Source organism: Hippopotamus amphibius, chromosome 13 (genome assembly GCF_030028045.1).
Source record: "Hippopotamus amphibius kiboko isolate mHipAmp2 chromosome 13, mHipAmp2.hap2, whole genome shotgun sequence".
NCBI classification, from domain to species: domain Eukaryota; kingdom Metazoa; phylum Chordata; class Mammalia; order Artiodactyla; family Hippopotamidae; genus Hippopotamus; species Hippopotamus amphibius.
Genome location: NC_080198.1, coordinates 4,272,540 through 4,294,272, shown reverse-complemented (window position 1 = coordinate 4,294,272; position 21,733 = coordinate 4,272,540). Strand labels below are relative to the sequence as shown.

The 21,733-nt window shown below is 48.4% G+C and overlaps 1 protein-coding gene across 1 annotated transcript in view; it reads left to right on the top strand.

Annotated features, from left to right (window-relative positions):
- Positions 1 to 2,214: 2,214 nt before the first annotated feature.
- Positions 2,215 to 21,733, top strand: part of LOC130835104 (histone H1.8) — a 32,783-nt gene continuing 13,264 nt past the window's right edge. Inside the window, exon 1 of the mRNA XM_057706347.1 lies at positions 2,215 to 2,326. Coding sequence (XP_057562330.1) covers positions 2,215 to 2,326 — 112 coding nt within the window. The remainder of the gene's footprint in view (positions 2,327 to 21,733) is intronic.

Sequence of the window (21,733 nt, the reverse complement as noted above, 5' to 3'; positions counted from 1 at the left end):
TCAGCATCCAGCAGGCTTGTTCACGTGGGATTGGGACTGGACCTCACAAGTCACGAGGCAAGCTCAGATTCAAGGCATGTGGGAGGAGTTGCAAACTTATAATGCAAATGGACATGGATATAGGCAGGGGTGAAAAACTGGGGCCATTTTTACATCAGTCTAACACACACACACACACACACACACAGAGAGAGGCAGAGGATACACAAAGGGGAAAGCCCAGCTTTCAACACCTAACGGGTTCCAAGAGCCTCTGTGTGGTTGGAGTGTGGAATTCCTGGCAGAAGGAGGCTCCATAAGCTGGACTGAAGAGGTCAAGCTTCCACCTATGAGAGTAGGGAGACATGAAGGGTGCTAGGGAGGGCAGTGATGTCCAGTTTCACTTTAGAACGCTTTGCCTCCCTCGATCCAGACCTGTGGTGATGGAGAGTCCCCTGGAAAAATCCCAACAATGACTACAGAGAAAAATGCAAGTCTGTTCTAAACATGTCCCCTTCAAATCCTGCACCCTCCTCAGAGGTAACCATTGCTATCACCTCGGTATAAATCTTTCAGACTGTCTTCTGTGGCTTCACTTACATACACACGAGTTCTTTCTTCTCAGAAGTGGGGAACGTAGTCCACAAATACTTTGTTTTCTTTCCTCTTCACTGCTGTATACTATCCCACCATGTGAACAGATCAGTTTATTTGTCCAATCTCCCCTTGGTGGGCATTTAGTTTGTTTTGAATGTTTGCTAAGATTGCAGTGAGCATCCTTGTATATCAGTGTAAGGGTTTCTCTCAGATTTATACCCAGCACGACATGGGTGGGATGTGGCACAAATACATCTTAGTTGTACTAGACATTAGTCAATTGCTTTCTACGTGGCTGCCGACTTACCTTCCCAGTGGCTGTGCATTTCTTCACATCCTGGACACTCAGTATTAATGGACATTTAAGTGTTTGTCATTCTGCTGTGTGTGAAATACCACCTCATCCTTATTTTAACCTACCTCGTCATTTTAAATAGCTGCAGAGTATTCTACAGTAAGGGAGTAATTCAGCCAGGCCCTGAGTGATTCATTTGAAAGTTCTCTTTCTTCTCCAAATAATGCAGCAATTATTTCTTTTCCAACTAATGCACTCCTAGGAGAGAGAAGTGGAATTGCTGGGCTCAAGGGAACACCTTTTCAAAGTAGGCTGCACCCAATCGATACCCCTGGCAGAGGCAGCCAGAGCCTGGCTCCCTGCATCCTTGCCAACGCTTTGTCTTCAATTTTTATCTGTTTGATGAGAGAATAGTATCTCATCGTTGTGTCAATTTAAATTTTCCTGAGTGCCAAAGAAGTCGAGAATATTTTCCTGTGTTTATCAGCCTTTATGGCGAATTAATATTCTTTGTCTATTTTCCCAGTGGACGTTGTCCTTATTTATGGAGACTTTTGCTAAGTAATTAAATTACCTAATTTATTTATTTTTAAATATGTATCTATTTGGCTGCACCAGGTCTTAGCTGCAGCATGTGGGGTCTTTGTTGCGATGTGCAGAATCTTGAGTTGTGGCATGAGAGATCTAGTTCCCGGACCAGGAATCGAACCTCGGCCTCCCCCGCATTGGGAGCGCGAAGTCTTAACCACTGGACCACCAGAGAAGTCCCTAATTAATTTAATTTAAAAATTGCTCATTCATCCCTTAAAAATTCTTTCTCATAAAACAAAACAAAAGGAGGCCACAATTGACCTGGGGGTGTCTGCTCTAGGTAAACCCCCTGGTCGGCCTCCAGCTGCTACTTTCTGAGGCACCAAGGCCAGCAGTGGCCTGGAAACAGGCGTAGCCACTGGGGCAGGGCCTCAGGGCTCCCTCCAAGGCCCAGGTGTGCCCAATTCCCTATCAGCATCTCCAGGCTCTGCTGAGCAGAGGGTGCGGGAGGAATCAAACATCGCAGGCCCCACCATTTTGCCACAGGGGCTGAGACGCAGAGAAGACAAGCGACACACCCGAGGTCACACAGGAGCAGGTGGCTGGGCTGGGGCTTCAGCACACACCAGCACATGAGGCGGGGCTGCATCCCCCCTGCCCCCCACCCCGGGCCTTCCTGCCCAATCAGCAGCTCAGGCCTCCGCCCAGTCAGGGGCTAATTGGAGTGGTGGGGCCGCCGCTGGTATGTAAGGCGAGCAGGCAGGCCTGGCGGCCTCACGCCTGCGGAGGGGCCACCTGTGTCTGCCCGCGAGATGGCTCCTGGGAGCATCGCCTCCAGTGACACCTCCTCGACCTCCTCGGCCTCCTCAGCCTCCTTGACCTCCACACTGGGGTCGTCCAGCTCATCTGGGTCTGAAAAGCCAGGTGAGCAAAGGGAGCGGCCACGCCCTCATCTGCGCCAGCCTGTTCCCTGGGTGTCCTGAACTCTTCCTCCCCACCCTCCTCCTCCTCCTCCTCCTCCTCCTCGCTCAGTCTGGCCCCAGAACCCACCCCAGGGGCAGAAGAGCGGATGCCACCAGTAGCAGGGGCCAGGGAAGAGGGCAGGGGCCTCCCCAGCTGGAGCCCATTTGCTGCGGGCCGGGGCAGCTCGTGGAAGGGCCCGGAACAGCAAGCATACAAGCGTTCAATGCTTGACTGGGCTTTGGATTTTGGGCTGCGTCCCAACTTTCAATCAGCAAACACGCCTCGAGGGTTCTCTGGGTATGGGGTCCACTGAGACAAAAAGACCCAGTTCGTCCCCTCCAGGAGCTCCCAGTCTGGTAGGCAAGCCTGCCTCATTACAGATGTCATTTGATAACGTGGCATGTGCTTTAGTGCCGGGGACCCAGAGGGCTGCAGGAGCCCAGAGGAGTCGTCTCACCCCCTCTGGGAGGTCAGGGAAGGCTTCCTAGAGGAGGTGACTCCTGATGGAGGGCTAAGCCTCACCCAGGGGAAGGAAGGTGGGGCAGGGGAAGTGTTCTGAGTATTCGCAAAGACTCCTTTTGGAGAAAGGGGGGGTCCCGGGTGCCTGGGGAGCACAAGGCAGAGTTGCTCAGTCTGGCTGGGGAAGTCAGGCAGGTGACCAGATCTCTGCTGTTTGGGCCTTGAAGGATGAGTGAAAGCTGCCTGGCCACGGCCCCCCAGGCCGAGGGAACAACAAGGCAGGGGCCGAGGCCTGGAGGGGCGAGCGCTGGTGGAGTGCTTGGGGAGCTGCTCACCTTCCCGCTGGCTGGGGCAGAGCTGGGGGAGCAGCGGTGATGGGGGCAGGGGCTCATCAGCCTGGGCCTCCGAGACTGACATCAGGTGTGTCGGCCCTCAGGCCCTTACACTGAAGGCAGTGGAGGAGAGTGTCAGAAGCAGGGAGGAGACTGGGCCCTGGGGATGGAGCGGGAGGGGTGTCCAGGGTGTTCCCTGGGCACTTGTTTGGGTGTCTGGGTAGGTATAGGGGTGGGCACCATGGTTGGGGAGAGAAGATGGGGGACAGGTTTGCGGGGAGCTGTGAGTTCTGTTCTGGACACCCTGGTATACAGCAGGCATCGAATACCTGCGGAATGAGGAGCTGAACACAGGTGGAGAGCCAAGGGAGGAAGGAGAGTTGGGGGTGGCTCCCTGGGACAGGGCATGGTTGAGGGGATCAGGGCAGGGGTTAGAGCTGTCACCCAAGGGCAGGCCCCTCCAGAAACCCTCCAACGCTGCCGCTGGGAGGGCTCAGACCGCCTTAGGGCCCCTCCCCACCGTGGGAGATGGGGGATGGGAAGGCTGAGGCCCTAGAGGAGCGTGAGACTCCAGAGGTCCCTGCTGACCTCAGGTTCTACGGATTAGCAGGCTCTGGCCCCAGAATGAATATTCTCTGGCTGGGCTCCTCCCAGACAAGAGACAACAGAGGTTGAATTTGATTAAGTCTCTTTACAAGTTTCGCTGAGATCTAGAGTTTTCGGATGGCTTTTTTTTTTCCACTTTAAAATGTGGTTTTTTAAAAATAAATATTTTAGCCACTTGATTCCTTTTTTGAGTCTTTCGTTTTTGCAAATTGGCCAGAAATCAACATGTCTAATCACCACGTTTAAATATTTAAATAAATCACCAGGTTTCATATTTAAACCACTTTTATGCGCTTTATGGTGACTGAGAACGTCTCACACTGTCTCCCTCCTCACCCCTGGATCCTACTCTCCTTTGCTGCTTAAAAAAAAAAACCAAAATAGCTTATTGAGACACCTCAATAATTCACATAGCGTACAGGTCACCCATTTAAAGTGTACAGTGGCTTTTAGCACACTCACAGCGGGTACCTGTCACCACAGTCAATTTTGGAATGTTTCTTCCCCTCTAACGAAAACCTGTGCCGGTTAGCAGTCACTTCCCATCCCCGCCCACCTCCCGGCCCCTGGTGACCACTAATCTACTTCCTGGCTCTGATTTGTCCATTCCAGACATTTCCTATCAACTAAATCCTACCTCATGTGACTTTTTGTGACGGGCTGCTTTCACTCCGTGTAATGTTTTCAAGGAAGTCGTTCATTCCTCCTGTTGGCTGGATGATATTGCATTTTATGGCCCTACCATGTTCTGTTTATCCATTCATTAGTTTATGGACTTTGGGGTTGTTTCTACTCTTTGGCTGTTATAAATAATGCTGCGAAGAACATTTGTGTACACATTTTGGTGTGGACTTGTATTTTCTTTTCTCTTGAGTATATACCTAGGAGTGACATTCTTTTGTTACTTTTTATGATGAAAACTTTCAAACAGACACAAAAGTAGACTGAATGGTACAGGGGCCCCCACCCTGCGCACCTGTTACCAGCCAGGGTTCGTGGCCTCCTTAATCAATAGACATGGATCAGAGGCCAGACGAGAAATTCAGGCAAGGCTTTACTGGGGCCCCTGCTGTAGCAGGGGGCAGCCAGAACAAGTAGCATGTCCTTGGGGGGTGGGCGGTGGAGCTGGTTCCTTATACGGGGGTGAGGGTAGGGTGTGTCCGGGGGGTCGGGCCAGAGCGGTGGCTTAGGTGGTTTGCCCGCCCCCTTGGTGGGGGGGTGTGTGTGTGTGGGTGTGTGGTGGAGGCTGCGGTGGACGGGATGCCTAGTACCCTGCTTTTGCTCCTGCCTCTTCAGAAGAGGCAGTTGGGCTTTTCAGTGTTTGTATCTTGTTGTCTAATTTGCCCCAACTCCCATGCAGTTATTTTTAGTCCCTTATAGTTTCTTTGTATTTCTTTGCTCGAGGAGACATTTGTCCAGATGCAAGCACTGCAGCAAAGGGTCCCCGGTCCCAGCCCCCCGAGGGATTCTACACCCTTATTCTTTTTTTTTAATAAATTTATTTATTATTTATTCTGCTGGCTGTGTTGGGTCTTTTTTGCTGTGCGCAGGCTTTCTTTAGTTGCGGTGAGTGGGGGCTACTTTTCTTTGTGGTGCGCAGTCTCCTCATTGCTGTGGCTTCTCTTGTTGCAGAGCACGGGCTTTAGGTGCGTGGGCTTCGGTAGTTGCAGCACATGGGCTCAATAGTTGTGGCTCATGGGCTCTAAAGCGCAGGCTCAATAGTTGTGGTGCACGAGCTTAGTTGCTCCGCAGCATGTGGGATCCTCCTGGAGCAGGGATCGAACCTGCGTCCCCTGTATTGGCAGACGGATTCTTAACCACTGCGCCACCTAGGAAGCCCCCTACACTCTTATTCTTAAGGGGAAAGGGTCAAAGGTCTCTTTCTCTGAAACGTCTTCCTGCTAGACAGGGGCCGCAGACCCTAGCCTACCCTAGCAGTGTTGAGTCCCTCACGGACTATTCCAAGGACCTGTAGGGACCTGGGCCACTCCACTGGAATGGGTTGAATTCCTTGAGACATCATGAGTCTTACTTGAAACTATTGGAGCCTGGAAGACACAAACTTAACCAGAAGGTTAAACAAACAAGGGCCCTAAAGGAGAAGAACAACAATAGCCATTAAAGGGCCTAGGAAGGGAAGGAACCAGGTTAACTTTGGGAGGGCATCCTTAACTGTTGCCCAGACAGTGGAGGCGATGTCACCCCTGCCAAAATTGTGAAGCCGCTCCGCCTGGGCGTATATTTCCTTAATATTAAATTCTACCTGTCCTGTTGCATCGGTCCAAGTTTAGCAGGAGGTACTAGTTATCACACAAACTCTACTTTGTTCTGCCAGAAGGTAATCAAGAGCTAGACAATTGTCAAGAATGACATTAGCCAAAGAAACAAGAGAGGTCTTAAGTCCTGTTAAGGCTCGTCTCGTCTGTTCCGTCATATAACCAAGCTGTCTGGCGACATTTCTCAGGGCTGTTTCATGACAGGTAAAGCCTCTCCACGGAGCGGCCAGTCCTACGGGCAGCCTGCCCCTGTTAAGGTCATTGCCAGTGCACTCCAGGTTCGGTGGTAAGCTGAGTGGTCCTGTTACAGAAAGAATCCGCTCTTATCCCTACAGTCCCTATAGTGCACTCTCCTATGAAGTGGACATTATCAGTGCGTTTATAGGCTATAGCTTAGTTGGAAAAGGACAGGGGCCTGGCCATAATTCCGTACATTATGATGGTTTGAGTGTCTGCAGAGGAAAACAAACCCTTCAGGGGTACAGACCTGAATGTCTGTCTCACGGTTGTTAAGAGTGGACAGTCCTTGAAGGACATAACTCTTGTTAGTACTTAACAACTTAGGGAACAGCAGACCCTGATGTTGATCATTAAGCGTATAAAGCTCTACAGCATTTTTAACCAGACGCTCCTGTATGATCCCGCTGAGTACAATAGCAAGAATGGCAAATGGGAGTCCAGTCTGCTACGTCCTTTCACTTATGTCGATGGTGCCTGTCTTCAGAATAGGCATCTCAGGTTTCCCACTGGCTCACAGGTGTGTTGTTCTTCTGTTGTGACCTCGGGGTTTCTGGAAGTAAAAGCTTTAGTCTGGACTAATGTTCCCAATGAAATATCCCTTGCAGTTTGACAGCAGTAGGGGTGGTTAAAATTACCTTCTAGGGGCCCTTCCACTTTAGCAACAGTTGGTCTTTAGGGAACCCCTCTTTCCAGTTTTAAGAACTTGGTCCCTGGGGTTTATTTGCTCCTTCCTCTGTATTTTTAGTGGGGGCTGGCAGTCAGTGCCTTGTGGGCATGGTCCTGGATTGCCCTCTGAACTTGTCCTAGATTAATAATATTTCTCAGGGCCTGGTTCACGTCCTCATCCAGTAGAATGTCAGTAGTAAGAAAAGGCCTCCCATAGGTCATTTCAAATGCACTAAGTCTCAGACCACTCCTGGGGCTACAGGGACCCTGAGGAGTGCAGTAGGAAGCAGGTTGGTCCAGGGTGCATGGGTCTCTTGGCAGAGATTTTTCTAAGAACTTTTATGGAGATACAATTGACATACAATAAACTGCATATATTTAAAGTGTACAATTTGATATTTTTTTCTTGTTAATGTATATATGATAATCCCAATCTCCCAGTTCATTCCCCCCCCACCCCCCCACTGCTTTCCCCCTTGGTGCCCATATGTTTGTTCTCTACGTCTCTGTCTCTCTTTCTGCCTTGCAAACCGGTTCATCTGTACCATTTTTCTAGATTCTGCATATATGTGTTAAAATACATTGTTTTTCTGACTTACTTCACTCTGTGTGACAGTCTCTAGGTCCATCCATGTCTCTGCAAATGTCCCAATTTCGTTCCTTTTTATGGCTGAGTAATATTCCATTGTATATATGTACCATATCTTTTTTTTTTTTTTTAATAATTTATGTATTGGTTGTGTTGGGTCTTCGTTGCTGTGTGCGGGCTTTCTCTAGCTGTGGTGCGTGGGGGCTACTCTTTGTGGTGCACGGGCTTCTCATTGTGGTGGCTTCTCTTGTTGTGGAGCACAGGCTCTAGGCGTGTGGGCTCAATAGGTGTGGCTCGAAGCCTCTAGGGTGCAGGCGCAGTAGTTGTGGCGCACGGGCTTAGTTGCTCCGTGGCATGTGGAATCTTCCCAGGGCAGGGCTCGAACCCATGTCCCCTGCATTGGCAGGCGGATTCTTCACCACTTTGCCACCAGGGAAGTCCCCAAAATTTCAAGTTCTTAAGGATACACTCCAGAGGTGTTGCTTCTGCCTTGGACAGGGATCCTCCCATGCGGAGTAACCTTGACTTCCTAAAGTCCCAGGATTCGGCACCAAATATGATCTCAGGTGGCCTTGGCTCACAGTGGCTTGAGGCAGGGTTTTAGTTCCTGGTCAGTGATTAAGAGCACCGAATCCTAGCCACTAAACCAGTGGTCAGTGACAAGGCCCTGGCCCTACGGCTTTGCACAAAAGAATTCCCACAAGGACAGAAAGCAGTGAAACAAGTAAAATATTTATAAGGAAAAAAAAAGAGCAGAATACATGTGGATAGACACATGGATGGACTCAGAGAGTCGCCTGTACCACATCTTCTTTATCCATTCATCTGTTGATGGACATTTAGGTTGCTTCCATGTCCTGGCTATTGTAAATAGTGCTGCAATGAACATTGGGGTGCATGTGTCTTTTTGAATTATGGTTTTCTCTGGGTATATGACCAGTAGTTGGATTGCTGGGTCATATGGTAATTCCATTTTTAGTTTTTTGAGGAACCTCCATACTATTCTCCATAGTGGCTGTATCAATTTACATTCCCACCAACAGTGCACACTTTCTCCAGGATTTATTATTTGTGGATTTTCTGATGATGCCCATTCTAACTGGTGTGAGGTGACACCTCACTGTAGTTTTGATTTGCATTTCTCTAATAATTAGTGATGTGGAGCAGCTTTTCATGTGCCTCTTGGCCATCTGTATGTCTTCTTTGGACAAATGCCTGTTTAGGTCTTCTGCCCATTTTTTGATTGGGTCGTTTATTTTTTTTGATATTGAGCTGCATGAACTGTTTATATATATTGGAGATTAATCCTTTGTTGATTCGTTTGCAAATATTTTCTCCTATTCTGAGGGTTGTCTTTTCATCTTATTTATAGTTTCCTTTGCTGTGCAAAAGCTTTTAAGTTTCATTAGGTCCCACTTGTTTATTTTTGCCTTTATTTCCATTACTCTAGGAGGTGGGTCAAAAAAGATCTTGCTGTGATTTATGTCAAAGAATGTTCTTCCTATATTTTCCTCTAAGAGTTTTATAGTGTCTGGCCTTACATTTAGGTCTTTAATCTATTTTGAGTTTATTTTTGTGTATGGTGTTAGGGAGTGTTCTAATTTCGTTCTTTTACGTGTAGCTGTCCAGTTTTCCCAGCGCCACCTATTGAAGAGGCTTGTCTTTTCTCCATTGTATGTCCTTGCCTCCTTTGTCATAGATTTGTTGACCATAGTTTATCTCTGGGTTTTCTATCCTGTACCATTGATCTATATTTCTGTTTGTGCCAGTACCACATTGTCTTGATTATTGTAGCTTTATAGTGTAGTCTGAAGTCAGGGAATCTGATTCCTCCAGCTGTCTTTTTTTCCCCCTCAAGATTGCTTTGGCTATTCAGGGTCTTTTGTGTCTCCACACAAATTTTTAGGATTTTTTGTTCCAATTCTGTAAAAAAAAAAAAATTCCATTGGTAATTTGATAGGGATTGCATTGAATCTGTAGATTACTTTGGATAGTATAGTCATTTTCACAATGTTGATTCTTCTAATCCAAGAACATGGTATATCTCTCCATCTGTTTGTGTCGTCTTTGATTTCTTTCATCAGTGTCCTATAGTTTTCTGAGTACAGGTCTTTTTACCTCCTTAGTTAGGTTTATTCCTAGGTACTTTATTCTTTTTGTTGCAGTGGTGAATGGGAGTGTTTCCTTAATTTCTTTGGCAGAGCTTTGCTAAGGTTTCCTTTAAAGGATGGTTCATTTTCTCTACCTTCCCTGAAGACTGGGGGTGCCAAGAGGTGTGTAGCTTGTAGTCTATCCCTAGGGCCATTGTGAGCCCCTGTGTGATATTTGGCTGTAAAAAAGGGCCCGTTTTTGCTCTGGAGGGACTTTGAAGTCTAAATCATGGAATTACTTCTTTTAAAAGGGAACTACAGCCTTCCATAACCTTTTCAGATCAGGTGGGGAAGGCCTCAACCCACCCTGTGAAAGTATCAACAAACACCAGGAGATATTTATATCGTGATCATGGGGGCATTTGGGTGAAATCTAACTGCCAGCCTTCCCCCAGATATGTCCCTCGGCGTTGAATTGGCTTGGGTAACGAAGAGGGGATTGGATGGGTCTGTGGGTTATTACGATCGTGTAAATCACACACAAGTTGCTCGCTTTACTGTTCTTTTAAGCCCCTTCCCTGAAAAAGCCTTTTGCATCAAGTCCCATGGTGCATCCCTCCCATAGTGGCTGGCATCATGTAAGCTCTTAATAAGCTTCCATTGTTGGGTTTCAGGGATTAGAACCCTATCCTCCTTTTTATAACAGCCTGTGCTTCCCTTCTCAAAGACCCATTTCTCAGCATTTTTTTGTTCCTGTGGGGAACACTGGGGGAGGCTAGGGAGTTCAGGGGGGCCAATCACTAAGGCCATAACTTGCTCAGGCTCTTGCAATCGAGCTGCTGGTTTTGCAATTTGATCAGCTTTGCTGTTCCCTTGGCTCACAAGGGATCCCTCTGATGGCCTCTGCAGTGGATTACTGCCCTGGGTTGGGAGCTGCAGTCCTCCTAAAAGAGCCAGAATCAAATCTTTATGTTTTGTGGGGAAATATCTAGCAGTTAACATTCCTCTTTCTTTCCAAATGGCAGGATGTAGCATGTGGAACCCATATTTAGAGTCAGTAAGAATATTTAATTTCTTACCCTTCCCTAATTGCAAAGCTCTCATTAATGCAATTAGTTCAGCTTTCTGGGCTGATGTCTGGGGTGGCAGGGCCTTGGCTTCTATTCCATTCATCCAGACTAACTGGCATACCCTGCCTTTTGGGTTCCCATTTCTATAAAACTGCTTCCATCAGTATACTGTTCAACCTCAGGGCTGTCAAGAGGTTCACCTAGAGGACCAGACGAGCTAGAGCAAGTTTGTTCTGTGGTCTCTATACACTGAAGCACTAAGTCTCCACTCTTGACTGCTGGAAGTAGAGCTGTTGGGTTTAGGGTTTGGCACATCTTTAAGATAATATCGGAGGTGTCCATTAGGAGGGCCTGATATCTCATTAACCTTCCTCCAGTCAACCAATGATGTCGAGTTTCAGCACAGAGTGTACCTGATGAGGGGTTAACACATCTAAGTGTTGTCCCATGTGAGCTTGGAAGCTCATTTACCAGCAGGGCTGTGGCTGCTAGTGCCCGCAGGCAGCTTGACCATCCCAGAGCCACTGAGTCCAGTTCTTTTGAAAAGTAGGCCGCTGGTCTCTGATCTGGTCCCAGCTTTTGGGTCAGGACTCCTGGTGCGGTCCCTGACCTTTGTGAACGTGCAGGGTGAAGGACTTGTCCAAATTTGGAAGCCCCAGTGCTGGTGCTCTGCTCAACTCAGTCTCTAGAGTCTCAAAAGCCTGCTGGTGGTCCTTATTCTATTGAAGGGGTTACCTTTAGAGCCTCATATGGGGTTTTGCTATAAGGCTATAATTTGGAACCCGGATACGATGGAACCGAGGAAGCCTTGGAGTTGCCTCTTTGTGGCTGGAGGTGGTAATGCATTAATTGCTGTTTTTCGATCTATGACCAGGGCTCGTGTCCCTGGGGTCACAACAAATCCTAAATATTGAAACTATTGCTGTGAGATCTGAGCCTTGGCTAGAAATACTTTATATCCCCCCTTTGCCAGAAAATGTAGGACCCTCACAGTATTTGGATCCGAATCTTATTTGGTCTCACTACCTATCAATAAATTGTCAACATGTTGTAGCAGAGTTCCCTTCTCGAGGCTCAGTTCCCTTGCGAACACATTTCCAAAAAGATGGGGGCCGTCACAAAAACCCTGGGAAAGCACTGTCCAGGTATATTGGGTAGCCCCCAGGGTGTCAGGGTCCCTCCATTCAAAGGCAGAAAGGTATTGAGAGTATGCATGGAGGGGAATGCAGAAAAATGCATCTTTGAGGTCCAAAACGGAGAAATACTGGGTGCTCCTTGGCACTTGGGTTAGGAGGGTGTATGGATTTTGTACCAGTGGGTGGATAGGGATGATGGCCTCATTCACTGTTCATTTTTTTTTTTTAATAAATTTATGTATTTATTTATTGGCTGTGTTGGGTCTTCATTGCTGCGCATGGGCTTTCTCTAGTTGTAGCCAGTGGGGGCCACTCTTTGTTGCGGTATGTGAGCTTCTCATTGTGGTGGCTTCTCTTGTTGTGGACCATGGGCCCTAGGCATGTGGGCTTCAGTAGTTGTGGCACATGGGCTCAATAGTTGTGGCTCACGGGCTCTAGAGTGCAGGCTCAGTAGTTGTGGCATACAGGCTTAATTGCTCTGCAGCATGTGGAAGCTTCCCGGCTCAGAGCTCGAACCTGCATTCCCTACATTGGCAGGCAGATTCTTAACCACTGTGCCTCCAGGGAAGTCCAGTGCTTGTAAGTCTTGCACAAACTGATACTCCCCATTAGGCTTCTGAACAAGGAGGATTGGGTGTTGCAAGGGGATTTGCAGGGCCTAATGAGTCCATGTTTTAGGAATTTGATGAACAGCGGTTGGATTCCCCTAAGGGCTTCAGGCTTTAAAGGGTAGTGTCTTTTCCCGGGGTGTTTTTCCCCAAGCCATAACCTTGTTTTTATTGGGGAAACAAGTTTTGCCCTTCCTGGCAGCAAGGTATCCCAAAGTGCAGATCTACTCGTTCTCTAATTTCCTGGGGGAGCTCTTGGGGAACATTTTGATGACCAGCAGGTGGGTCATCTGGGGCTACTATAGATGATGCATTTTCTGTTTGAATTCTTTACCTCCTTGAACACCACCCTGTCCTAAGAATATACTAACTCCTAATTTATTTAGCAAATTTCTTCCAAGGAGGGGGACAGGGCATTCCGGCATATACAAAAAGCAGTGAGCAAATAATAATGGACCTGATTCCGCAGGCTAGGGGAGACCTAAATCGCCTTATCTTTGGCTGTCCATCAACTCCCATCACGGTGCAGTCATAGTGGGAGAGGGGCCAGCTGGCCAAGTCAGAACAGAGCGGGCGGCTGCAGGGTCTGCAGGAAGTTCAGTTCTCCTACCTGCCGCGTCGAGGGTGACCCGAGGCTCCACTGGAGTCGTGAGGACGGATTGAGTGGGATCTGGAGCAGGTGCTCAGGCCCCGTGGGTCAGTGTGCGGACATCTCTTATCTGAGAGACTCGCAAGGAACTGGAGTCGGTGGGGGTTGCCCCTCGGGTGTCCCCCAGGAGGGTGCTCAGGGCATTCCCCCTTCCAGTGCCCCCGCTTCCAACAACAGGCGCACTGGTTCGGGCCCAGGGACTTCTTGGTGGTCTGTCCAGCCTTCTCGACCTCGAGGTGGTGGGTGAACCAGAGCAGCTAAAAGCTGTGTTTTCTTTAACAGCCTCTTAACCTTATCGGCCTCCTCTGTTAAGTCTCGGTTGTTACAGGCCTTGAAGGCCTCCTCTGCCAAGGTTGACAACAGGGTTTGGGGCCCAGCCTCAAGCTTTTGTAATGTTCTCCTGATGTCAGGAGGAGCCTGGGTGATAACATGCATGGCCAATAGTGACCTCCCTCTGCAGACGCAGGGTCTGTATTGGTGTCCTTCCTGAATGCCTGTCACCTGGCTCAGGAAGACTGCTGGGTTTTCATCTTTTTCCTGTGTAACCTCTCAGACCTTATCATAATGTTCAGGCTTTACCACACACCTTTTCATTCCTTCTGATAGGCAAGTAATATAGTGTCTCATCCCGGCCTGGCCTGCACCATCTTCACAGTCCCAGAGGGTCGTGTTATGGGGTTGCATCCCTGCCCACCTGATGAATTTGGTGGTGTGGACGGGGGTCCAGTAGGCCATCTGCGTGTTCCCTGGCCTTTCTCAGGATACACTTCTTTTCATCCAGGGTGCAGCAGTGTGGGCTAGAATAACCATGATGTCCTGCCAGGTGAGAGAGAATGTCAACTCCAGCCTGATAATTTTGTCCCTAAATGTGGCAGGGTTCTCTGAGACCCTACCAAACCTCTCCTTACAGATTTGCAATGGAAAATGCCTTGGGGATCAGGGCCTGAGGGTCCAGGGGTAGGAGTATGCCCACAGGGGGGGTTTGGACATGGAGTAATGTGAGAGTATGTATTCTCTGAGCCAAGGTGAAAAAAAAAGATTTCAAAAGTGAATACATGTCACTTAAAGGCACAGGAACTCACATGATCTCTTATCAAAAGCAGCCTTCCAGGACAACTTTGTTCTCTTATGAGAGAGAGAAACCAAATCCAGTGTTGCATCAGCCTACCCTCAATAAAGTCCATTTCCTTAATTAAACTTAACCCAAGCTTAGCAAGTCCTGACCACATGCAAAATTCTTTTCCCAGGGTTCCTTTTCCACAAACCTGCAACTTTCTATAGCTGTATTATCCTGTCCCTTTTTCTTCCACTCAGAAATAAGCAGCTCTAGGACAAAAATCACCATTTTCTTTTTAACAAATATATTTCCATTCCTCATACCTTCTTTTCTGAAAACAAACATCCTACTTTCCTTGAGCAACCGTGCACTGTCTTTCACATTAGCATTCCCTGATTGGAATATCCCATAACCTCTAGAAACATGTATCTTCCCAAAGCACAATTTCTTTTCTTAATGTGGTGCAAGACATGTGTCTAATAAACCCAAACATCTTTAGTTTCCCTCTCACAAGAAGACAAAAGTAGGTAAATTTAGACCTGTTTAGCAATTGGTGTTCCAATATTTCATCCTATTTGAGATGGCCTGGATACTCAAGGGATCCCTATCATTTAACTTAATTTAGTTTCAAGTTACCAAAATTTGGAGGGACTATTCTAGATGAACATTTCCAAAATATAATTATTGCCATAGAGTTTACCAAAAAGCTCTTATCACAGTTATATTTATTTAAAAATGTAATCATATCAGCTTATTCTCCTTGATGACAGATTTTGTAACAGAAACAATACGTACTTATTGACTTTCAGTAACCCAAGGTGCAATAAAAGTATTAATACAGGTCTGTATTAATTAAACCCACAAGCTTAAGCTAGACAAGTTAATTTCTACAGAACCAGAGATTTCATAGTTTTTCCCTCTTGAATTTAAAAGGCCTCTTTTTTCCCTCAGTCCGGAGGATTACAGATGGGTCAGGTAATTCTTGGAGCTCAGACAGAAGTTACTTTGCAAAGGCAGAGGAGAGAACTGCAAACCCCTCTCTTTTCTCTTTTGTTCTTTAAAATCTCACCAAGTAACCCAAGGCTGGAATCTCGGGCGATATGGGCTGTTTGTATTTCAAGGCTTAAATGCTCCACTGTGCCTTGGCAGAGACTTGCAGGAGCAGTTGGACAAAACTACATGAAACAAAGATACCAATGACAAAAACTTAAAGACACAAACAAGAAGTCTTTGGGATGAAGGGGCCGGGAGTGTAGGGGTGACAACCAAGGGATAGGTAAAGGGAGGAGGGACAGAAATGACTGAAAAAGAGAAAGAGAGAGATTGCTGTTTCAACCTGCCCCCTGCGGATGTCTATTCAGGCACCAACCTGTGTGCTTCCAAAAAGGGCCAGTGAAGGAGGGAGCCCCCTGTCTACTGCCCACCGGGGTGGTCAAGCCCAGAAACCAGCCAGTTGTGCATCATCTGTGGGATTCTCACCCATGTGTACACCAGCAGATAGAAGTCTGCCACTTCAGTCAGTTCCCAGCAGGACTTCTTTTGGCAGCAGGAAAATAAAGGAGAATATTGGGATGATCTGACTTCCAGCCACGTGTTGAGGTTTGAACCTCTGTCACTCTCATCAATCTCCCGTCAGGAGAGCCTGCTGGACCAGATACGTACAATGTGATGCGAGACTCTCCCACCTCTGCTTGTCACCTGTCAAGGTGAGCCGTTGCCGGCCAGAGGGAGCAGGTCTCACAAGCTGAGAGGGGTGATGCTGTAGCTGCCTGACGTCCACTTCTCGGAAAGATAGGACAGAGACAGAGGACATAGAAATAGAGAGATTTCAGGAGAAGGAAAGGGACAAAGGGGAAGGGGAAAGTGGTGAGGGGAAAAGGACAAGGGAAGGAGGAAAGAGTTGCCTGAATGAGGGTATTGAGGCCTTCTGGGGCCAGAGAGGCAGACTTACCAAACGTGGTGATGCTGAAACAGGTTCAGGTGGCCACTTGTCACCCACGGGGAAGCTGCATTCACTGGTCCTGGAGGTGCCCAGATCCTCTCCTGGGAAGGGGACAGTTGTCCCTTTGTAGTGTGCAATCGACCAGGGTTCTTGGCCTCCTTAGTCAATAGAAATTGATCAGAGGCCAGGTAAGCAACTCAGGCAAGGCTTTATTGGGTCTCCTGCTGCAGCGGGAGTGGGGGACACACACAAATAACAGGTTCACTTCCTGGCTCGAGGGGTGTGTGTGTGTGTGTGTGAACTGGTTCCTTATATGGGATGAGGGCAGGGGTGTGTCCAGGGGTCCGGCTGGAGGGATGGCTTAGGTGGTTTGCCCAATCCTTTGGTGATGGTGTGTGCAGGGTGCCTGCCCAAGTACCCTGCTTTTCTCCCAGCTCTTCAAAAGTACCAATTGGGTTTTGGGGGTTTTTTTTTTGTATCTTGTCCATAATTTGCCCCAACTGCACATGCGTGCTGTTATTTTTAGTCCCTTATAGTTTCTTTGTATTTTGTCACTTGAGGAGACATTTGTCCAGGTGCAAGCACTGCAGCAAAGGGTCCCAGGTCCCAGCCTGTCCCAGAGCTGTCACCCCGGGCCAGACCCCTCCAGAAACCCTCTAACACTGCAGCTGGAAGGGCTCAGACTTCCTTAGGGTCCCCTCCTCACCGTGGGGGATGGGAGATGGGACAGCTGAGGCCCCCAGGGGGAGAGTGAGACTCCTGACTGACCTTAGACTCCACTGATTTGTAGGCTCTGGTCCCCAAATGAGTATTGGCAGACACTGGGCTCTTCCTGGCCAGGAGGCAATAGAGGTTGAATTTGATTAAGCCTCTTAACAATTTTTGTTGAGAGCTAGAGTTTTCAAGTGTTTTGGGTTTTTTTTTTTTTCCACTTTATTTTTTTTTAAAAATTTTATTGGAGTGTAGTTGATTTACAATGTTGTGTTAGTTTTAGGTGTAACAGTATACCTATATCCAATCTTTTTTAGTTTCTTTTCCCAATATAGGTCATTACAGAGTATTGAGTAGAGGTCTCTGTGCTATACAGCAGGTCCTTATTAGTAATCTATTTTATACATAATAGTATGTATATGTCAATTCCAATCTCCCAATTTATCCCTCCTGTTCCTGATCCCCTGGTAACCATAAATTTTTTCTCTACATCTGTGACGCTACTTCTGTTTTGTAAATAGGTTCCTTTGTAGCCATATTTTGGATTCCACACGTAAGTGATATCATATGATATTTGTCTTTCTCTATCTGACTTACTTCACTCAGTATGACAGTGTCTGGGTCCATCCATGTTGCTGCAGATGGCATTATTTTACTCTTTTTTACGGCTGAGTCATATTCCATTGTATCTGTACCACATCTTCTTTATCCACTCCTCTGTCAATGGATATTTAGGTTGCTTCCATGTGCTGGCTGTTAGGTGAGCCGACGTGGCTTGTGAAAGAATTCACAGAAATATTAGCGAGAGGAGAAAAGACAGTTTTTATTCACTTTCCAAGAGAGGAGAAGAAAGGGGCCAGACACATAGAGTGGCGTTGGCACCGTAGGGTAGGGGTTTGAGTCCTTTACTGGGCTTCAAAGGGCAAGGTGCAGAAAACGGGGGTGGATTCACAGCTCCTCTGGTCCACAGCAGTGGCTGGCGGGCGGTGTCTCTACAGGACGTGGTCTTCCAGAGAACAGGCTTGCGGTCTTCAGTAATTTTCCAGTCCTTGGGTGTCTGAAAGGGACTTAACAGGGGCCCTCGACAGGTGTTACTCCATTTGGAGTCATGTTAGGTTGGTTTACATCCCCTCCTCTGAATGTGAACTTACTCTTAAGTGCTACATGGAACCCAGTTGGCCCATTTGTTGGGAACTGGCAGGGAGGCCTCTTCTTCTGAAACTTCTTCCTGATGCGCTGGGGCGTAGAGCTGTCCCTACTTGGGGGAGGCGTGTGGGTCGTCTTGGAACTGAATGGTCTGGAAGGGAAGGCCCGTGGCAGGGGAGGATCATTTGGTAAGGGCAGTAAGACGGTTTTTGAGAAAGGAGAGAAGCAACCGCATCAGACAGGGGCTGCAAAGGAGACAGAACAAGGCGGTTACGGAAGAACGTACCGTAGCTGCTGTTCTGGTGCCTACAGCCAGGGCTGTGGCTCCAGTTATTAGGACTGATAGAGGTTCTCGTTTAGTCAGGTATCTGAACAGGTGGGGGAGAGGCCTAGGCCCAGTGTGGGTGTTCATCTGGGGTCATAGAGATTCGATGGTGCAGGTTCTGATCCCGTTAGAAGGCATACAGAGATATGCTGAGGTCCTGCGGGGAAAATATGGTGTTGCTGAAGGGAGTATATAGGCCGTAAGAGTTACGTTAAAGAGAAAGTTTGTATTTGATCCTTCTAGCAAGGGGTACGCGGCGGCGATGACAGAAAGTCCCGCCAGTGGGTTTAAGCAGGCAGGAGCTTTTGGGAGGCTGGAGGTCAGCCCCAAGCTTTGAGTAGAAAGAAAGAGTCGATGTCCTGGTTTCACCCGTGTAGTGCAGGGGCCAGAAGTTATCTCCAGATGAGGCCGGGCGGCTGTCGGTGGAATTGACAGGACAAAGAGAAGGCCCATGGAAGGACGTTCACTGAAAGAGGACGGGTGTGTCCAGCTGCCTGGTCTGGGAAGGTAAAGTCAGCTGTTGGGGAAATGATTTGTCTGAGCTTTGCTTATCGGTCTGTCCCATCGTCGGGGGGTGTTTCAGTACAGAGTTGGATGGCAGTCGAGAGGAGCTAGATTTCCGCCTGATTGTGGCCATCGTACGTCGGGGGTAGAGGTGGTGGTTTGGGTGCGAGGCCAGGGGACCTCCCGTGAGGCAGTCTTGGCCATACCACGTAGGGGAGACTGGGTTCGTGAGCATGGGTCCGTGGATGGGGAGGGGCACTTGTGAAAGTGGGTAAGAGGTTCTTTTGGACCCATGAGACAGCCTGAGGCTGGAAATAGCACCATGGGGGCTTGGGGCCCAAACCAGGGTGTGTGTGTGGGGGTGGGGCACGCACGCTCTGAGTAGGGATAAGGTTGTCCGTGTCTGAGGAGGTGTTGGGAATCTGGAAAAGCCTCTCCTGTCGATGCCAGCGCATCGCCCGCAGGTGCGATATGGTGAGCCCTTGGCCTCTTGAAGGAGGGCGGTAGTGTTTTTTTTGTTTCTTGTGGCTTTTTTGTGTGTGAAAGTGGGGGTGATGGCACTTAAGGAGGGCAGCTGGTGTGACAGAGCGTGGTTAAGTACTAGGTGAGACAGAGACCAAGCCTTTTGCCTTCGCAGTCTTCAGGACGTGTCCAGCAGGGGGCTAGGAACTTTTCTGGGGATGGGAGAAGGGTTATGTTTGTAGTTATAAAAGATTATAAAGACTAGAAGGGGAAATAAGAGAGTAAGACGCAGGTAAGCCCACTGGGGCATGTTACTCTGGAGTTGTGTGCACGGTTTTGGTGGCCCCTGGATTCCGGTAGATCCATAGTCCGGTGTCGGATAACTGTTGACAGGAGTAGGGAGGGGATGGTGTTGAGGGCACAGCCGGAGATCAGTGGGCTTGGGTCGTGACACGTGGATCCAGGATGGATGTGCTGAGAGCTTGGCTTCTGTCAGAGTTATAAATACCTGAAATGGACCCTTCCAAGGGGATTGGAGGGGTCTGGTGTGTCCGGGGAGGTCCTTTAATAGGACCCAGTCCCCAGGTTGAAGGATTATAGACAGGGGCAAGTTCTAAAGTTAGGGTAAGGATCGATTAGCATGGGTTTGTAAAAGACTGCAAGTTAGTTCTAAGGCTGGGAGGTAAGAGCCCAGAGGAGGAGGCTTTGTGGTAGAAAAGGGAGTAAAAAGAGCTGGGCATCTGTACATGAGTTCAAAGGGAGCCTTCAGAATAAACCAGAGTTGGAAAAGGACATAGGGAAGGAGTTCTAGGCAGCTCTGACTGAGTGACAAGGCGAGCTTGGTGAGTTGTTGAGAGTGGTGTGTGTCAAGGTCCATCCATGTAAAAGTAAATATGTCTTGAGGATCTTAGGAGAGAGGAGTAGTGAAGAAAGCATCTTTTAGATTGAGGACTGTAAAGAACTGAGTGTTAGAAGGAATTGAACTGAGGATGCTATAGGAATTTGGGATTACCGGGTGGTGAGGGACCACTGCCTTTTTGATTATGCGTAGGTCCTGTACTAGACAATAGGAGTCATCTGTCTTCTTAACAAGTAGAATAGGGGTGTTTTAAGGAAGTTGGTGGGTCTAAGGAGTCCAGCATTTAGAAATTTGTTAATAAGGGGCTCGAGTCCCCTAAGATCTTCCAGTTTTGTGGGCTATTGAGAGTAGCGGGGAAAGTGGGGGTCCCTCGTGGTGATAGCGACAGGGGGTTAGGTGAGGGGCCCTTCTGGAGGTGTGAGTGTCCCGTACAAGTGAGGGAACCTGTTTAAGCATTTCTGGTGGGAGAGGGGAGGGCTGGGCGTCAGAAGGAGCGTCTCCTGAGATTCCAAGGAAGGAGGCTTGTGGCTGGAGTATTAGTGGAGTCCCTAGTTTAGTCCTAAGGCCCCTGCCTAGGAGGAGGGTGGGACAATTGGGAAGGACGAGGAAGGAATGCGGAGAGCTTTGATCTCCCAGTGAGCATGCGAAGTCAAAAGTTTGGAGCGTAGGTTGAGGTTTGCCTTCTACTCCGATGATGGTGATAGGCGAGGGAATTAAGGGACCCGAAAACTCGGGAAGAGCAGAGTAAGTGGCTCCAGGATCAATTAAAAAGTTGATTTTCTTACCTGCTATGGATAGAGTTACCTGAGGCTTGGCCAAGTTGATCGTAGATCCTGGAGCCAGGCCCATCATCAGGGCCCATCAGTCCGAAGATTGGAGTCTTGAAGTTCCATGGGGATGGAGGAGATCCTCACAAGGGAGGGTCCCCGCTTCCAGAAGGAGATTTTGTCCCCTCTTATTTATTTATTTATTTGTTTATTTATAGATTTATTTTATTTATTTTATTTTTGCCTGCGTTGGGTCTTCATTGCTGTGCACGGGCTTTCTCTCGTTGTGGAGAGCAGGGGCCACTCTTCATTGCTGTGCACCGACCTCTCATTGTGGTGGCTTTTCTTGTTGTGGAGCACGGCTCTAGGTGCGCAGGCTTCAGTAGTTGCGGTTCGTGGACTCAGTAGTTGTGGTGCATGGGTTTAGTTGCTCCGCGGCATGTGGGATTTTCCCAGACCAGGGATCGAACGTGAGTCCCCTGCGCTGGCAGGCCGAGTCTAACCACTGCGCCACCAGGGAAGCCCTGTCCCCTCTTATTGAGGAGAGGGCAATCCCGCTTCCAGTGTCCATTTAATGTACAAAGTGGGCACAGTCCCAGGGGTAACCTTTTCCTGGGTCACTCTCAACTCCAGTACCCTCCTTGTTTGTAGTCGAAGCAGGAGCCAAGCTGGGGCCCAGTGGCTGGTTTTTTTGCTGTTGTTGGTTGGGGGGCCTCAGATAAGTCTTACTCTGAAAGGTGAGGGCGTCTCCCATCACAGAGGCAATCATTTGGAAAGATTGTTTCTGCTCTCGAGACCGTCGTTGGTCTTGTTCCCTCTTTTTCCTTCATCTATCTTCATCTCGGTTATTAAAGATCTTAGAGGCCAGGTCGGT